The 17,378-nt window shown below is 38.9% G+C and overlaps 2 protein-coding genes across 2 annotated transcripts; one reads left to right on the top strand and one right to left on the bottom strand.

Annotated features, from left to right (window-relative positions):
- The first annotated feature begins 25 nt into the window (after window positions 1-25).
- On the top strand, window positions 26-16,036 carry LOC144642869 (uncharacterized). The gene is made up of 3 exons (XM_078501961.1): window positions 26-168; window positions 14,767-14,839; window positions 15,224-16,036. Exons 1-3 carry the CDS (start codon window positions 74-76, stop codon window positions 15,389-15,391), a joined length of 336 nt encoding a protein of 111 aa, XP_078358087.1. The 5' UTR covers window positions 26-73; the 3' UTR covers window positions 15,392-16,036.
- LOC144641757 (uncharacterized) lies at window positions 6,346-9,232 on the bottom strand. The gene is made up of 9 exons (XM_078500784.1): window positions 9,141-9,232; window positions 8,538-8,606; window positions 8,271-8,336; window positions 8,046-8,114; window positions 7,683-7,729; window positions 7,376-7,412; window positions 7,107-7,160; window positions 6,767-6,862; window positions 6,346-6,495 (listed from the first exon to the last, which is right to left on the bottom strand). The coding sequence occupies exons 1-8, from the start codon at window positions 9,187-9,189 to the stop codon at window positions 6,768-6,770; spliced, it is 486 nt and encodes a 161-aa protein (XP_078356910.1). The 5' UTR covers window positions 9,190-9,232; the 3' UTR covers window positions 6,346-6,495; window position 6,767.
- Window positions 16,037-17,378: the final 1,342 nt, after the last annotated feature.

The raw sequence follows: 17,378 nt of genomic DNA on the forward strand, positions 1-17,378 counted from the left end.
GCTTGGAGACCATGTGACTGCTCCATAAGGACTGGGTACGAGACAGAAGTGTTATGGCGGAAACTGGGGAAACATGTTGAGGGTTTGGTGGAATAAATGGTACAGAAAAATTGTCACACGATCAAGGAATCTGGGAATTCTTTTCATATACCACACAAATCTTTGGAGGTAAGTTGAAGCTGACTCATTTGAAGTAGGATTTTACAATGTGGGCAAGCATACAGCGAATAAAATCTTTCATGTACAAATGCTGACATTGAAATCACATCAACCCCGTCTTTAGCTACAATTATAGCACAACTAAAGTAAAGCGCGCGTTCTGATTGGTTAATTTAGCGTCTACTATTTAACAAATGGTAAACGCCACAGCGTACACTATTGAGGGCAAGAACTTCATGCTAGCTCATTGGGCAAGAACTTCATGCTAGCTCACATATAGAGCACTTTCCATATATGGTTAATAGATGTATTACCCAGGCCACCACCGTATTTATTCACGTTTACTATAGTTTTTCCACAAAAACCTAAAATAACCCTAGTTTACCACTGTTATCCCTCGTGCACTCCCGTTCACCCTCGTTCACTATAGTTTACCCTCGTTCACTCTAGTTCACCCTCGTTCACTATAGTCTGCCCTCGTTCACTATAGTTTACCCTCGTTCACTATAGTTTACCCTCGTTCACCATAGTTTGCCCTCGTTCACTCTAGTTTACCCTCGTTCACCATAGTTTACCCTCGTTCACTATAGTTTACCCTCGTTCACTATAGTCTGCCCTCGTTCACTATAGTTTACCCTCGTTCTCCCTAGTTTACCCTCGTTAACTCTAGTTTACCCTCGTTCACTATAGTTTACCCTCGTTCACCATAGTTTACCCTCGTTCACTATAGTTTACCCTCGTTCACTATAGTTTACCCTCGTTCGCTATAGTTTACCCTCGTTCACTATAGTTTACCCTCGTTTACTATAGTTTACCCTCGTTCACTGTAGTTTACCCTCGTTTACTATAGTTTACCCTCGTTCGCTATAGTTTACCCTCGTTCGCTATAGTTTACCCTCGTTTACTATAGTTTACCCTCGTTCGCTATAGTTTACCCTCGTTTACTATAGTTTACCCTCGTTCACTATAGTTTACCCTCGTTCTCCCTAGTTTACCCTCGTTCACTATAGTTTACCCTCGTTCACTATAGTTTACCCTCGTTCACCATAGTTTACCCTCGTTCTCCCTAGTTTACCCTCGTTCTCCCTAGTTTACCCTCGTTCACTCTAGTTCACCCTGGTTCACTATAGTTTACCCTCGTTTACTATAGTTTACCCTCGTTCACTATAGTTTACCCTCGTTCACTATAGTTTGCCCTCGTTTACTATAGTTTACCCGCGTTCACTCTAGTTTACCCTCGTTCACTATAGTCTGCCCTCGTTTACTATAGTTTACCCTCGTTCACTCTAGTTCACCCTCGTTCACCGTCGTTCTCCCTCGTTCACTATAGTTTACCCTCGTTCACTATAGTTTACCCTCGTTTACTATAGTTTACCCTCGTTCACTATAGTTTACCCTCGTTCACTATAGTTTACCCTCGTTCACTATAGTTTACCCTCGTTCACCATAGTTACCCTCGTTAACTCTAGTTTACCCTCGTTCACTATAGTTTACCCTCGTTTACTATAGTTTACCCTCGTTAACTCTAGTTTACCCTCGTTCACTATAGTTTACCCTCGTTCACTATAGTTTACCCTCGTTCACTATAGTTTACCCTCGTTCACCATAGTTACCCTCGTTAACTCTAGTTTACCCTCGTTCACTATAGTTTACCCTCGTTTACTATAGTTTACCCTCGTTAACTCTAGTTTACCCTCGTTCACTATAGTTTACCCTCGTTCACCATAGTTTACCCTCGTTAACTCTAGTTTACCCTCGTTCACTATAGTTTACCCTCGTTTACTATAGTTTACCCTCGTTAACTCTAGTTTACCCTCGTTCACCCTAGTTTACCCTCGTTAACTCTAGTTTACCCTCGTTCACTATAGTTTACCCTCGTTCACTATAGTTTACCCTCGTTCACCATAGTTTACCCTCGTTCTCCCTAGTTTACCCTCGTTCTCCCTAGTTTACCCTCGTTCTCCCTAGTTTACCCTCGTTCTCCCTAGTTTACCCTCGTTCTCCCTAGTTTACCCTCGTTCTCCCTAGTTTACCCTCGTTCTCCCTAGTTTACCCTCGTTCTCCCTAGTTTACCCTCGTTCACCCTAGTTTACCCTCGTTCTCCCTAGTTTACCCTCGTTCTCCCTAGTTTACCCTCGTTCACCATAGTTTACCCTCGTTCTCCCTAGTTTACCCTCGTTCTCCCTAGTTTACCCTCGTTCTCCCTAGTTTACCCTCGTTCTCCCTAGTTTACCCTCGTTCACCCTAGTTTACCCTCGTTCTCCCTAGTTTACCCTCGTTCTCCCTAGTTTACCCTCGTTCTCCCTAGTTTACCCTCGTTCACCCTAGTTTACCCTCGTTAACTCTAGTTTACCCTCGTTCACTATAGTTTACCCTCGTTTACCCTAGTTTACCCTCGTTCTCCCTAGTTTACCCTCGTTCTCTCTAGTTTACCCTCGTTCTCCCTAGTTTACCCTCGTTCTCCCTACAATGAGCGCCAAAAGTGTTGAGACAGTCGGCACTTTTTGAGTACCTTGGACAAATTTTACCCCTCACCCCTTCAATATAACCCCCTCCCCCCAAAACAATGTTGTATTTGTTATCTGCAAGACTTGCCTCGTTTGAGTACAACATTGAAAAGGGGGGAGGGGGAGTGGTTCAGAAGCGGCAGCAGATTAAAGGTGAAAAAACGGGAATTTTAAATTAGTATCAATTTCATCCAACTGTCTCAAGGACTTTTGACGCCCATTGTCTGAAAGGGAAATCTAGCTTTTTGCAATAATTATAAGTGCAAACTAAGAATCCATGGAAATACAATGTTTCGTGGACTAAGACGCATTTTTCTGATATATAACATAACGGGTTACCACGGGTAACCACGGGTAACCAAACAAATTAAAAGGAATAAGAGTATCTTGTTTCTCAACTATTTTGGTTACCCGTGGTTACTCGTGGTTACCCGTTCATTTCGAGAAAAGAGGCCGTTTTTCACTTGTTATTGACAAGCTGTTTGTTGAACAATCACGGATAGTTGCGATTTCATTCAATTGCATGCATTTTTACGTGATTAAATGAATAATATCGTCAATAATAACGTGAAAAGCCGTCAGAGTCACGGGCATGTGACGTTTTACGTACCAGTTGCGTGACACCGTCACACAAGGCGATCGTAGGTTCTAAAATGCGCGAAAATAATCAGTGGAAAGTAAAATATATTCGATATTTGTACCCTGTCCATTGTCTACAATTATTTAATCCATTGTCTTGTTCATACTTGCAATTATTCTGGAAATTACGCCTTTTTCTAGAGACTTCACGGTATCGGAGATGCGTCCTCAAAACAGACCAAAGGTTATGAAAGTTATATGTTCTTCTTTAGTGCATCGTCATGTAATTAGATTTACCATGTTAAAAATACTTCTTCTTTAGCTAAGAGATACGCAATGCGTCCTGTCCACAAGCTTTCATCGCATTCAAGTTTGATCTTTCGTGCAATTTGTAGAATCTTTTTCACATTCCGTCTGTAAATAGTCCCTTTTGCCGTGCTTCAAGGAACTTATACCATTTGCTACGCCAAAACATTGTCCTGTTCTGAAAGAAACGTGTCTTGCGCTGGCGCCTGCTTACCGCATTAGTTTCTAGACAGTAAATCGACCCATCCCATTCCTTAACCTTGGGATTTTTCTAAGACTGGACCGCTTTTCCCGGGAACACAGTTTTTGGTGGCGTCCGATAGCTTTCCTCGTCACGCACGCTCGATTTTTTCCTTTGCTCTAAGCAGCTTTAAAATGCGATACAAAAACCCCGAGATATTTAAGGTTGTTGCATAATTTATTTGGCACCTAATCCTATTAATTTCTTTGCAAAGCAGACATACGCACGTGTTTCAACACAAATTCTAGCCTTAAAAACGATTTGGCCTTGTTTATGCGCAGGTCTAGCCGATTTGTGACGTCATCGCCAAATTACAATAATCACGATATTTACGCGCTAATTAATCTTTCGTAATGCAGCGCAGTACCAATGTGATCACCTGATTCTAAAGAATAATATATGTTTGTGTCCATGTTATGTAGTTTCTTATTTTCAAGATATACCGAAAATTCACCTTCAGACAATGAGCGCCAAAAGTGTTGAGACAGTCGGCACTTTTTGAGTACCTTGGACAAATTTTACCCCTCACCCCTTCAATATAACCCCCTCCCCCCGAAACAATGTTGTATTTGTTATCTGCAAGACTTGCCTCGTTTGAGTACAACATTGAAAAGGGGGGAGGGGGAGTGGTTTAGAAGCGGCAGCAGATTAAAGGTGAAAAAACGGGAATTTTAAATTAGTATCAATTTCATCCAACTGTCTCAAGGACTTTTGACGCCCATTGTAGTTTACCCTCGTTCTCCCTAGTTTACCCTCGTTCTCCCTAGTTTACCCTCGTTCTCCCTAGTTTACCCTCGTTCTCCCTAGTTTACCCTCGTTCTCCCTAGTTTATCCTCGTTCTCCCTAGTTTACCCTCGTTCACTTTCGTTTATAAAAATACTCTCCTTAGTTTACCCTCATTTACCGTAGTTTACCCTAACCTTTTTCTTTTATTAACAATAACGTCTTTCTGATTTCTTTGAGAGCTTTATTGTAAGTACGTCTACGGGGGTTCATGTTAAAAAGGTTTTTTATTTTTTTATTTTTTTTTTATTGAAATGCAACAATACATACAGAAAAAAAGACAGCGATTACAGTACACGATTAACACTACTTACAGTACTTAGACTACTCACAGTCTTTAACCTAAATACAGCTTACAAAACACTACTTGGACTACTAGCAATTACAATAACACTACAGGGCAAAGAGAAAAGAAGAAGGCAAATGACCATAATAAAGGAAGAGACATTGTACCTTTGATTATTAAAATAAGGAAAAAGCATGTGATTGCACTTAAGATATTTAAAAATAACAGTAACCTATGTTCCTGACATGAGATTAGGAGTAGAAAGTTAAGTAGAAAAAAAAAAGAGAAAACAACACGGACGTAACGATATTAAACATACCTATATGTATCCCGCAAAAGGTTTCCATTTTTTAATTTCTCCACTTTTTGTTTCTATTTCACAATAAGATTTGAGTAGACATATGAAATACGTTAAGTTTGGTTTTTTGGATGTTGTCTTTTGTTTGAGAATTGTTGGTATTTTCATATATTTTTTTGGCGGGGTGGAAGTGAAGCACCGGCAAGGTCCTATTTTTGAAATGTTACCGTTGCTTTATTGTTTGTTGAATTTATTTTTTTAGTGCAGTCAAAAAGGATCCTATCGTTTACTTTGCCTGTTAAGACGTTTAATTTTATATATATTACAACCTGGATGTAATTTCCCATACAAGAAGTGGCTAGGATTCGACCATCTTTCCGGGATAGGGTCCGTCCACGTCAAAGTCTTTGCATTTAAAACGTGACGGGCCTGCAAAACCATCAGTCATAAAAACCAAAGTATGCGAATAATAATAACCCATGAGGTATTTTTATTTTTTTCCGCACCAGCAAAGTATCTTTTTTTATCAACGAGTGGGGACGAGCCGCTGGATAGGGTATGGTTTTTGACTCCCCCGGGCCTTTACACGGGGTATATAATTTCAAGTTCCTCTGTCCTAAAAAGGGTCTGAACCTGTCCTAGACAAGGTATGACTGCAAGACTGTCGTCGAGTATTTACATTGTTTTCGCTTTCACTTAAATAAAAAGCATTATTTTATTTGCTGGGATCGGTGCTAACATTTCAATACGTCGAACATCGTGGACTGGACGCATTCACAACAAAGCGCAAATGATTGTGCTGTTGTTCTTTGTTCTAAATAAGGGTATTATTTTAGGTTTTTATTGTCCTAAACATAGTCAGGGTTTCAAACCCCCTGCGGCACCCTAAACATAGGTCAAGTAGCCCCCCTCCCCGAATTGATTGCTTGACCGATAGACTGATTGATTAACTGATTGAGATCATACTGTCTGAGTGCAAACATGTTTTCAAAGCCTTTAAGGTCACGGTCTCCAAGATTGGTTAACGCGCCCATATCTATTACTTTTTAAGAACAGGACATACAATTGGTACACTCACTTTACAATTGGCAACATTGAGCTTTATTGAACATATACATCTACATTATGCTCTGTTAATTGAGATCAATCCTAAATTATAGACTTTAAAAATCAAATAGCTGTAGTCGGCAGTAATATCAATGAAACATAAATTTTCTTTCTGACAAACTAAAGGATTCGTTAACTCCAAACGACGACGACGAAATGAAGGGGCTGCAATTTAATCAAAAGCTATCGACGCTTATAACATTGAACATTTTTTGACATCAGACTGCACCTGAAAAAAAAAAAAAAAAAAAAAAAAAAAAAAACAGCGACAATTAATTGGTATACATTTTTTGTTTCATTTTTTAGAGTAAGTAACTGAAGTAACTATTCAGGGCTGTAGCTTGCAAGAGACAAGACGAGGCAGTTTTAGATTTGAACTCGGAAATAATAATATAAATAATAGTTTGATAACGAGACTGATTTTTCTGAAGAAATACATCAATAACATGCGCCCTTAATTTCTATAATGAGGTAGTTAATTTTAGCTGTATTGAAGTTACCTTATAAGTGCCTGGGCTTTTTCCGATGTCTTTTGCTAGGAAGGTTGTCGTTTGGAGTCAACGAATCCTTCAGTTTGTCAGCATCATTTGTTTTTCCTGCGTTTAATAAATATAAAAAAATTAACAAATATAGGTGGAACTAGTAACGAAAGAATGGGAACTCTATTTATACTTAATATATTTTGAATGTATAACTTCTATGGTTTCTTTCAATGGCAATTTCTGTATAGTTAAGTCCCGCGAAATATGCCCGTTCCATTTTCGCGAAATAAAGTTCCCGCGAAAATAAGTAACAGTAAGGTACGTGTTATTGCTTATTTTCTAAAAATGATATTTTTACCTTTTTTCTTTCTTCCCGACAATGGCTTTCTACTTTGTTTCTGAGAGTCCACTTCTTAAAAAGAAGAAAGAAGAATATTATTTTAATTGTCACTTAATGAAATTATATCTTAGTGCATATTAGTGTCCCGCTATGTTCCTTTTTACATTTTATATAAGTTATAAAATAAGATAAAATGTTTTAAACGATTGCCAGCATAATGTAGCGGCTGATGACATACTCATGGTCATATTTTTTGAACTGTATAAGTTTTTTTACTTATACTATACCTTCAATTCCACTTGCAGACAACCCGTCGTCAGTGGCCTAAATATAAAAAATTACACTAGTGTTGTTACAGTGGAATAGTGCATTGATTGTTAAAGTTACTGAGAGGAACCACATAAACTAAGGAAATGTTATTCATGACTTTATTAATGACAGTTTAATTGTCCATTCAAAATACGATACAATAAAATAAAGAAAGAAAGTTGCCATAAAAATCCCCATACATGGCAGACCATCTTTTAGTAAAAACAATTCCAAAATAAAATCAACAGCAACAGCATTTCCTAGAACTAACTATGTTTAACCTACCATTATTTCTATGTCATCTTGATCCATGACATGATCGTCAAATGCATCTAGAAGACAAAAGTTTGGGGTTTTAAATTATATAATTTCATAACCAAGCAAGACGTTTTTTCCGTCAGTAGCATTTCTCGCTTAGAAAAATACGTTCATATGTCCAACTGTTTATTACCGCCAAGCCACTGAAATGCACTGAAAAGCCGAGTACTTACTAGTTTCGTAATTGCTCATGTAATAAAAATCAAATCGGGTTAAATTGGGTTTAATTTGTAACTTAGTAAAGGCCGTCGGTATCAAATCTAAGAACTGATGTGGTTTATCTGTCTGAGTTAAAAATCTATTTATACTGAAAGACAATTTGTTAATTACCTTCCTTATTAGCATTCTGGTTTTCTTCAGCTTCCTGGTTTTCACCGTTGTTCTGCTGACATGTTGAACCTGCATTAAATGCAAGTAAAAAATAATTTTGCTATCAAAAGTTGGGGTACAGAGAGAAACACTATACTCTTTCTAATTGTGAAACAATTCATTGTATGCAGTTGAAAAAAAAAATGAAAAATTACAAATAGGGGGAAGGTTATTCGATTTACTGACCTTGTTCTTCATTTTCATTTTCTTTTTCTGCATTTTTAACAGCCTCTTCTCGAGTGGTTGCAGCATCTGAAATTGCAAAATAATTTATATATCATAAAGGTCGAGCACTTACTAGTTTCACAACTGCTCATGTAATAAGAATCAAATGGTTAAATTGGGTTTAATTTGTAACTTATTAAAGGCCGTCAGTATCAGATCTAAGAACTGATGTGGTTTATCTGTCCGATTTAAAAATCTATTTATACTGAAAGACAATTTGTTAATTACCTTCCTTATTAGCATTCTGGTTTTCTTCAGCTTCCTGGTTTTCACCGTTGTTCTGCTGACATGTTGAACCTGCATTAAATGCAAGTAAAAAATAATTTTACTATCAAAAGTTGGGGTACAGAGAGAAACACTATACTCTTTCTAATTGTGAAACAATTCATTGTATGCAGTTGAAAAAAAATGAAAAATTACAAAAAGGTGGAAGGTTATTCGATTTATACCTTGTTCTTCGTTTTCTTTTTCCACATTTTCAAGAGCCTTTTCTAGAGTGGTTGCAGCATCTTAAATTCCAAATTTATATACCTTCAAGGCGTTATGAAATCGTGGTTCTTTCATGAAGTTAAACTGAGTCCAGCCTTATTAAATTATTATTATTATTATTATTATTATTATTATTATTATTATTATTGTCATTAATTCCCATAAGGCCTACTTTACGCAGTACCAGTAACAATGGAGCCGCCCTATTTTGAAGCCTTTGCCGTAAACTAGATAGATAGATGGATGGATGGATGGATGGATGGATGGATAGATGTATATAGTTTAGCAGATCATGTAGAATCAATGAAAGAAATTGGGTTTTTGACTTTGACATTGCAATACCTTCACTAACGTCAACAGGAATTTGAACAACCAGTCGAGTCTGTTTCATCCTATCTGGTGGTCGTTCTTTGGTCGCTGCTTTCAGAGTCACAAATGCTGAAAAAAAATTAAATCAATGACAAAGTCTTTCAGGTCACTGGAGTAACAAGTGCTATGGTTGGCAGTGACAATGTTTTAACCACTTTTTAACAACTTTTTTTTGTAGAAAGAAGAGACACAGATTTTCAAAAAGCACAGAAGCACATTCGATCATCATTTTCAGCTGCTTAAATTTCATATTCATTTAGTACCCATATAGTCCCGACCTCTATTAAGGGGACGGAGGATATGATTCTCATTGTGAAAATTTACTGGTTGGTTGGAGCGAAGGAACAAGGGAAAAAACGAAAACGCAGAGACAAACAATGAGATGGAACACAATAAATATTAAAACAGGTCCGCTTTAATCGGACTGGAAAAATATAATAAACATAAATATCGTTTCGTTTGAACATTTACTCAAAAATGCTAATAGAAAGGAACTAAAACTGCGTCAATTTGGTCACGATGAAAGCGAAAGCTTACTTGAATTATTATGATGGCAGAAACATAATACGCTAAGAACGCGCTTGAATTGGAATTTCAGTTTCATGTGCTTTCAGTGCTTTCTGTCAAGTCTGTTATTCGGTGAAAACGAAAGAATACATGCAGAATAAATAAATTCATGAAAAATGTCTAAAGCAGAGTTTGTGGAACTACCTTTATTCTCAATACCTTCGTCAGTCTGTGAAGATTGTAAACTTTAAGGTTAACTAAAGGGAAAGTTCATTTAACATGGAAAAAAGGGGGGAGGGGGGTATGAAAATGAAGCGTCATTCATCTGAAAACAAAGCAAAACACTCTTAATGTTTTCATCTAATCTTAAGAGTGAGGAAATGGGCCAAGAACAATTCCATCAATTAGATAAGAAAAGAGTATGATCATGTAGAACAAGACGGTGACGACATCGAAGAAGAAGATGAAAACAACTACGGCGAAAGGGGGATGTTTCTGACAGTTAATGAAACCAAAGTAAAGAATGTTGGTGTCTATATGGACTGGAAACCATATTCATTAATTTTAAGGAAACAATATCTAACTCATATCGAGGAAAACTTTCTATGCCTCCCAAACTATGGGGAACGAGGGTAAACAAGAGTGAACGAGGGTGAACTATGGTGAACGAGGGCAAAATATGGGGAACGAGGGCAAACTATGGGGAACGAGGATGAACTAGAGTGAACGAGGGCAAAATATAGTGAATGAGGGCAAACTATGGGGAACGAGGATAAACTAGGGTGAACGAGGGCAAACTATGGTGAACGAGGGAGAACGAGGGTGAACTAGAGTGAACGAGGGTAAGCTATGGCGAACGAGGGTAAACTAGAGTGAACGAAGGTGAACTATGGTGAACGAGGGTAAACTATGGCGAACGAGGATAAACTATAGTGAACGAGGGTGAACTATGGTGAACGAGGGTAAACAAGGGTGAACGAGGGTGAACTAGGGTGAACAAGGAAGAAATAGGGTGAACGAGGGTAAACTAAGGTAAACGAGGGTGAACTATGGTGAACGAGGGTAAACAAGGGTAAGCGAGGGTGAACTATAGTAAACGAGGGTAAACTATAGTGAACAAGGGTAAACTATAGTAAACGAGGGTGAACGAGGGTAAACTAGGGTGAACAAGGAAGAAATAGGGTGAACGAGGGTAAACTAAGGTAAACGAGGGTGAACAAGGGTGAACTGTGGTGAACGAGGGTAAACTATAGTGAACAACGGTAAACTAGAGTGAACGACGGTGAACGAGGGTGAACTATAGTGAACGAGGGTATAGTGAACGACGGTAAACTAGAGTGAACGACGGTAAACTAGAGTGAACGAGGGTGAACTATAGTAAACGACGGTAAACTAGAGTGAACGACGGTAAACTAGAGTGAACGAGGGTGAACTATAGTAAACGACGGTAAACTAGAGTGAACGAGGGTGAACTATAGTGAACGAGGGTAAACTAGAGTGAACGACGGTAAACTAGAGTGAACGAGGGTAAACTATAGTGAACGACGGGAAACTAGAGTGAACGAGGGTGAACGAGGGTGGACTAGAGTGAACGACGGTAAACTAGAGTGAACGAGGGTGAACGAGGGTGAACTACGGTAAACTATAGTAAACGACGGTAAACTAGAGTGAACGAGGGTGAACGACGGTAAACTATAGTGAACGAGGGTGAACTAGAGTGAACTATGGTGAACGAAGGTGAACTATGGTGAACGAGGATGAACTATAGTGAACGAGGGTGAACGAGGGTGAACTATGGAGAACGAAGGTGAACAAGGGTGAAGTATGGAGAACGAGGGTGAACTATAGTGAACGAGGGTAGACTACGGTGAACGAGGGTAAACTAGAGTGAACGAGGGTAAACTAGAGTGAACGAGGGTAGACTAAGGTGAACGAGGGTAAACTATAGTGAACGAGGGTAAACTAGAGTGAACGAGGGTAAACTATAGTGAACGAGGGTAAACTAGGGTGAACGAGGGTAAACTATAGTGAACGAGGGTAAACTATAGTGAACGAGGGTAAACTATAGTGAACGAGGGTAAACTATAGTAAACGAGGGTAAACTATAGTGAACGAGGGTAAACTATAGTGAACGAGGGTAAACTAGAGTGAACGAGGGTAAACTATAGTGAACGAGGGTAAACTATAGTGAACGAGGGTAAACTATAGTAAACGAGGGTAAACTAGAGTTAACGAGGGTAAACTATAGTGAACGAGGGTAAACTATAGTGAACGAGGGTAAACTAGAGTGAACGAGGGTAAACTATAGTAAACGAGGGTAAACTAGAGTGAACGAGGGTAAACTATAGTGAACGAGGGTAAACTATAGTGAACGAGGGTAAACTAGAGTTAACGAGGGTAAACTAGAGTTAACGAGGGTAAACTATAGTGAACGAGGGTAAACTATAGTGAACGAGGGTAAACTAGAGTTAACGAGGGTAAACTATAGTAAACGAGGGTAAACTAGAGTTAACGAGGGTAAACTATAGTGAACGAGGGTAAACTATAGCGAACGAGGGTAAACTATAGTGAACGAGGGTAAACTATAGTGAAAGAGGGTAAACTAGAGTTAACGAGGGTAAACTATAGTGAACGAGGGTAAACTATAGTGAACGAGGGTAAACTATAGTGAACGAGGAAACTATGGTGAAACATACTGAATGATGATAAACTGTGGTGAACGAGAGTGAACTGGGGTGATAGATAAACCGTGGTGACCTGGGTAATACATCTATTAACCATATAAGGAAAGTGCTCTATATGTGAGCTAGCATGAAGTTCTGACCCTATTGAGTTATGGATGTACGCGGGACGTTGCTAAGCACGAAAGAAGCTGCAAACCTCCCAAGTACATTCATAACTCAATAGTGTACGCTATGGCGTTTACCATTTGTTTTATAGCACAACTTTTAGGTGATTTATCACAGTTTCTTTGAGGTAAAAGTTTGCGCGCTCATTTAAACAAATGCGTGTAGTGCTCGCGTAAGTGCTGACGAAAACCTAAAAGAAAAAACACACAAAAAAACAAACTTTTGAATTATTTCAGACGATCGTTATGCCTAAACGACTTTCACCATTATGGAGAGATGGATTTTCTTTTGTTTAGCTTTACAAATTCACAGGAAAATCGAGAAAATACACTTTCTTGTGCCATGTCGCATGAGTTCAGCGCGCGCGCTCAGGTTGAAGGCATACGTCAGCGTTCACCCATGGGCAAATAGTAGACGCTAAATTAACCAATCAGAGCGCACGCTTTACTTTAGTTGTGCTATAATTGCCCATGGGTGCATGCTGATGTATGCTTCAACCTGAGCGTGTGCGCTGATCTGTTGCGACATGGCACAAGAAAGTGCCACTACCTCACGAGTTTTTACTTGTTTTCTCGATTTTCCTTTGAATTTGAAAAGTTAATTATTATAAGAAAAACCATTTCTCCATAATGCTGAAAGACTTTGAGGTATAATGCAAGTTTGAAATAATTCGAAACTTTGTTTTGTTTGTTTTCTTCTTTTAGGTTTTCGTAAGCGTTTACGCTAGCACTACACGCAATTGTTCAAATAAGCGGGCGCAATTTTACCTCAAAGAAACTTTAGTAAATCGCCTAAAAGTTGTGCTATAAAACAAATGGTAAACATCACAGCGTGCACTATTGAGTTACAGATGCACTTGGGAGGTTTGCTGAGCACTCAAGAAGCTAGAGTCGCCCTCAGCTATCGCCTCGCGGGACTCTTACGCATCTTTCGTGCTTAGCAACCTCCCGTGTGCATCTGTAACTTAATAGTGCACACTGTGACGTTTACCATTTGTTAAATAATTATACACTACAGCCTTCATGCATGTACCACAACAAAATGAATAATTGAATCGATTGACAAGTTTAAAAAGAGTTAATAAGTGAATAAACAATTTAATGCCTCGGAATTGCCTTTGGGATAAGATTTAGATGGCCATGAATTCAAGGTAATACAGTACCAAGGAACCTCCTGATCTGGGGGGGACCTCCATGTGAAATCTTGAGAGGGTGACCTTATTTCGTGTATTTACGGAATGTCACTAGTTTGCTTGTGGTTAGCTTCTTCACCCTGGATTGCTTATGGGTTAGAAACTGTTGTGAGTGTTTTGTTGACAAATACACGCACGCGCTGGCCGCACAATGAACAAGAAATTTTCAATACTGCACGAGGCATAGCCTAGTGCGGTATTGAACATTTCAAGTTCATTGTGAGGCCAGCAAGTGCGTGTATTTGTCAACAAAACACCAATGGACAGACTCTAACCCTTTTAATATACAATCTGAGTACACTGCAAGCGACCATCGACTTAACGAACTTCAAACAATAATGTTTAAAAATAAAAAGTGTAGTAACTTACAGACTGTAGATAATGACACAGGTTAGATCAATAATATAAAAATCACAAATAAGCCATACAAAAAATAAAGCTTACAATGGTTCATAAAATCGTTCATCAGCTGTGGTCGTTCATAAATACAGTCAGCGAGAATCTTGTTCAAAGCAAGTAGATGGCTTTCACAATCAAACAACAAGCAAGTCAACCACACACAAAAATGTACCCGGTATTTATTGAGCTGCAGTTTACCTTTGAACATGAGAGCGCTTCAAGTTGTTATCCTCTTCGATTTTGTTTGGTATTGGATCGTTGATTATTTGGAATTTTTTTCTTCCACTTCTGCAAGCCTTGAAGCTGAAGACACTTTCAATGATGCACGGTTTTTGTGCACTATTGTCAATACTGCACTGTCGGAGTTTGCTGACGACAGGCAAAGCAAAATCACGTGATCTATTTTAACCAATTGCGCGCGTGGATTTTGGACAGTGAACGAAGATTGTATATTAATTGTGGTTAGCTTCACCCCTGTTTGCTTGCGGTTAGCTTTTACTTCAGTTTGCTTGCGGTTAGTTTTCACTCCGGTTTGCTTACGGTTAGCTTTTATTTGTCAGTTAGGGCAATATATTATATGTACACTTGCTATCCATATTAAAAATATATTTATTTTTGTATGGCACAATGGTGACAATCTTTCTTTTCATAGATACAACTCTCAGAAAGCTTTAGATGCCCTTCTCAATGGTAGACCACAGCAAACAGCACATGTCCCATTCATGGTAATTATCTTCCTTTTGATTTTATTACATACCGGTACTTTTTTTTAATTTCTCATTTGGCAGATGTATATTTGAAGTGTTATTTGACTGACTCATGAAGAAATGGGGGGGGGGGGGTTGGGGGGAGGGGTACAGGCAAGTTTAAATATATTTGCTTCCCATACCTCTTACTCCCACAGTTCTTTTTTCTCTTACTTTCTACCCCTTGCTGTAGTGGTTCTTTCCTCTTTGTCCCATTTCTTTTGCAAAATAAAACAGAATTTTGTGAAAAAAAATTTCAATGTTTCCTGAAGCCTCAAAAACATTGAGATTCTCGGAAAACAAAATGAACTGTTTCCCTTGGGTTCAGTCATTAAGTGTATAATATTCCTATTCTGTACTCAGATCACCAGAAAGATGAGAAAGTCGCTTGCATCCCTGGGCTACTCTGAGCGAGACATTGACAAAATGACTCCTGGTGAAGCCAGTAATGTTATCAATCAATGTATTAAAAAATCCATGTCAAAACCTCCAACCTCTGAGAGTCAGGAAATTGAAAGGAAAAAATTATGAAGCAGTGTTACACAAGGTGTTAACTCAGTGAAATTTTCTTTGAGATGGTATTGTTTTGAAAAGTAATTTGGCCTATAACAAGAACACTGCCCAGTACATGGGAAAAAATGGAACCACTACAACATCGTTCAGTTATTACTTCAGCTTCATGCTTGGTAAGAATATTATGTACTTATTGACTGAGTGGGAGGGCCGGACGGGAAAATATTTGGCTCGAGGTCAGGACGTACGGACCGAGCGCAGCGAGGTCCGTGCGTCCTGACCGAGAGCCAAATATTTTCCCGTCCGGCCCGACCTAACTCAGTCAATAAGCATTTTATCATATGACCACTGATTTTTTTTTTTGTTTTTCTTTCGTGGATACAGACGCGGCGGCCCGTTTCGCGCGCATTTTGAAAAGCCAATGGTAGCTCGTAATTTGTTTGGGAAGCCAGTAAAGTGCATTTGAACTGCGATGTGCGTACAAAGTTTTTGAACTATTGTTAAAATTGTCAACCAAATCTCCGAGTTTTAGCTCCATTCCAAGAAGATTTAAAACCGACTAAATTCCTCGTACATGACTGCAGTTAGTAGAAATTTCAAAGGAAACGTTTATGAAGGACTACAACAAAGAATTTGCACGACGTTTCGGCTAGTCGTGCTCGTCTCAGCGAAGACTGAATTTACTACTCCTGATTGAACAACTTAGCGACGTTTCTTCTGAGCCGAAATTCACAATTGGTTTGAACGAGAGGATTAATTAATTTTCCACCAAGAAGGATTTTGGATGTTAAAAACAACATTTGATGATAATCTATGAAACTACATAAAGACTTGGAAAGGGATTACTGGCAGCTCAGGATTTTGCTTCGCTTCGTTTCTCTTCGGCTTCAAGTTGTTTTGTTTACCACGGATCGTAGGATTCATGAACGTCTGCTGTTGCTTCTTAGTCCCTGAATTCGTTATATCCTCGACGATGTTGACCTGTGCATTAAAGTTGATGTCCCAATTGTGCTTAAAATACTTCGTAAAAACAAGCGGGAAACTGTGTCATAATCAGGTTAGTCGTAAACATGTACTCGCATTTTGTTTGTTGTGATTTGAAAATTTACGCAGCAGAAAGAGGAATTTGACTTTTCTTCGCATTTGCATTTTTCTTCAATGTTTATCATGACTTCAAACCAGGATACGTCTTTTTTCGATTATGTTGTTTTTTGACGACTTTTATTTCGATTTTATCGTTGTTGTCAGGAGTATTACGTTTTGTTTAAATTTTTGCGCCTGCAAACTACAACGCTTTCTAGATAGTAAAGTTTTAATAAACATGTTGGACATTCTTTGCTTTTTAGAAAAATCTTAATTATCGTTCATCTGAATTCAAAGCCGTGGAATCAACTGGTTCCATGCATCTCGCGGCAGTAGCGGGGCCGTACGCTTTTCTAGTAGGGCCGTACGGCTTTTTCCGGCCCTGCTAGAGCGAGGCGTACGGCCCTCATACGGGACTTTTTTTCATATGGTTTTCCAAGGAATTTGCACGCGGGTCCGTACGGGTCATATGATAAATCTTAGGATGCAACCTCTCTGACTGAAATACGAGGAACGTAGGCCTACCTGTCAAGTACATTGCTGGAGAGAGGAATTTGAGCAATTTCGTTTCCAGGGAGCAGAATAAAGGAAGAGTCTGTCTGAGAGGTCGAACGAGAGTATGCACTTTAGAGCAGTTTTCAATTGAGTGTCGTAAAACCAAAACAAAAGTAATTACTCTGGCCAATCACAAAGGACACAGACAATCCAGTGAACCAATCAAAACTCAAAGCAAATTCATGTGGCTGGCACGAAGCGCGGGAAAACGTGCGCGAGCGAGTCACGATTGGTTTTGGTTTTACTCCTGATTGGCTGAGAAAGTGGCGCGAGATTTTTAAGCCAATCACTAAGCGTAGTAATGCAAAACCAAAGCAAACGCAATTTCGACACTCAAGTGAAAACCGCTCTAAAGAGTTAGTGAGAG

This window comes from Oculina patagonica, chromosome 2 (assembly GCF_052425735.1).
Source record: "Oculina patagonica isolate OP01 chromosome 2, crgOcupat, whole genome shotgun sequence".
NCBI lineage: Eukaryota > Metazoa > Cnidaria > Anthozoa > Scleractinia > Oculinidae > Oculina > Oculina patagonica.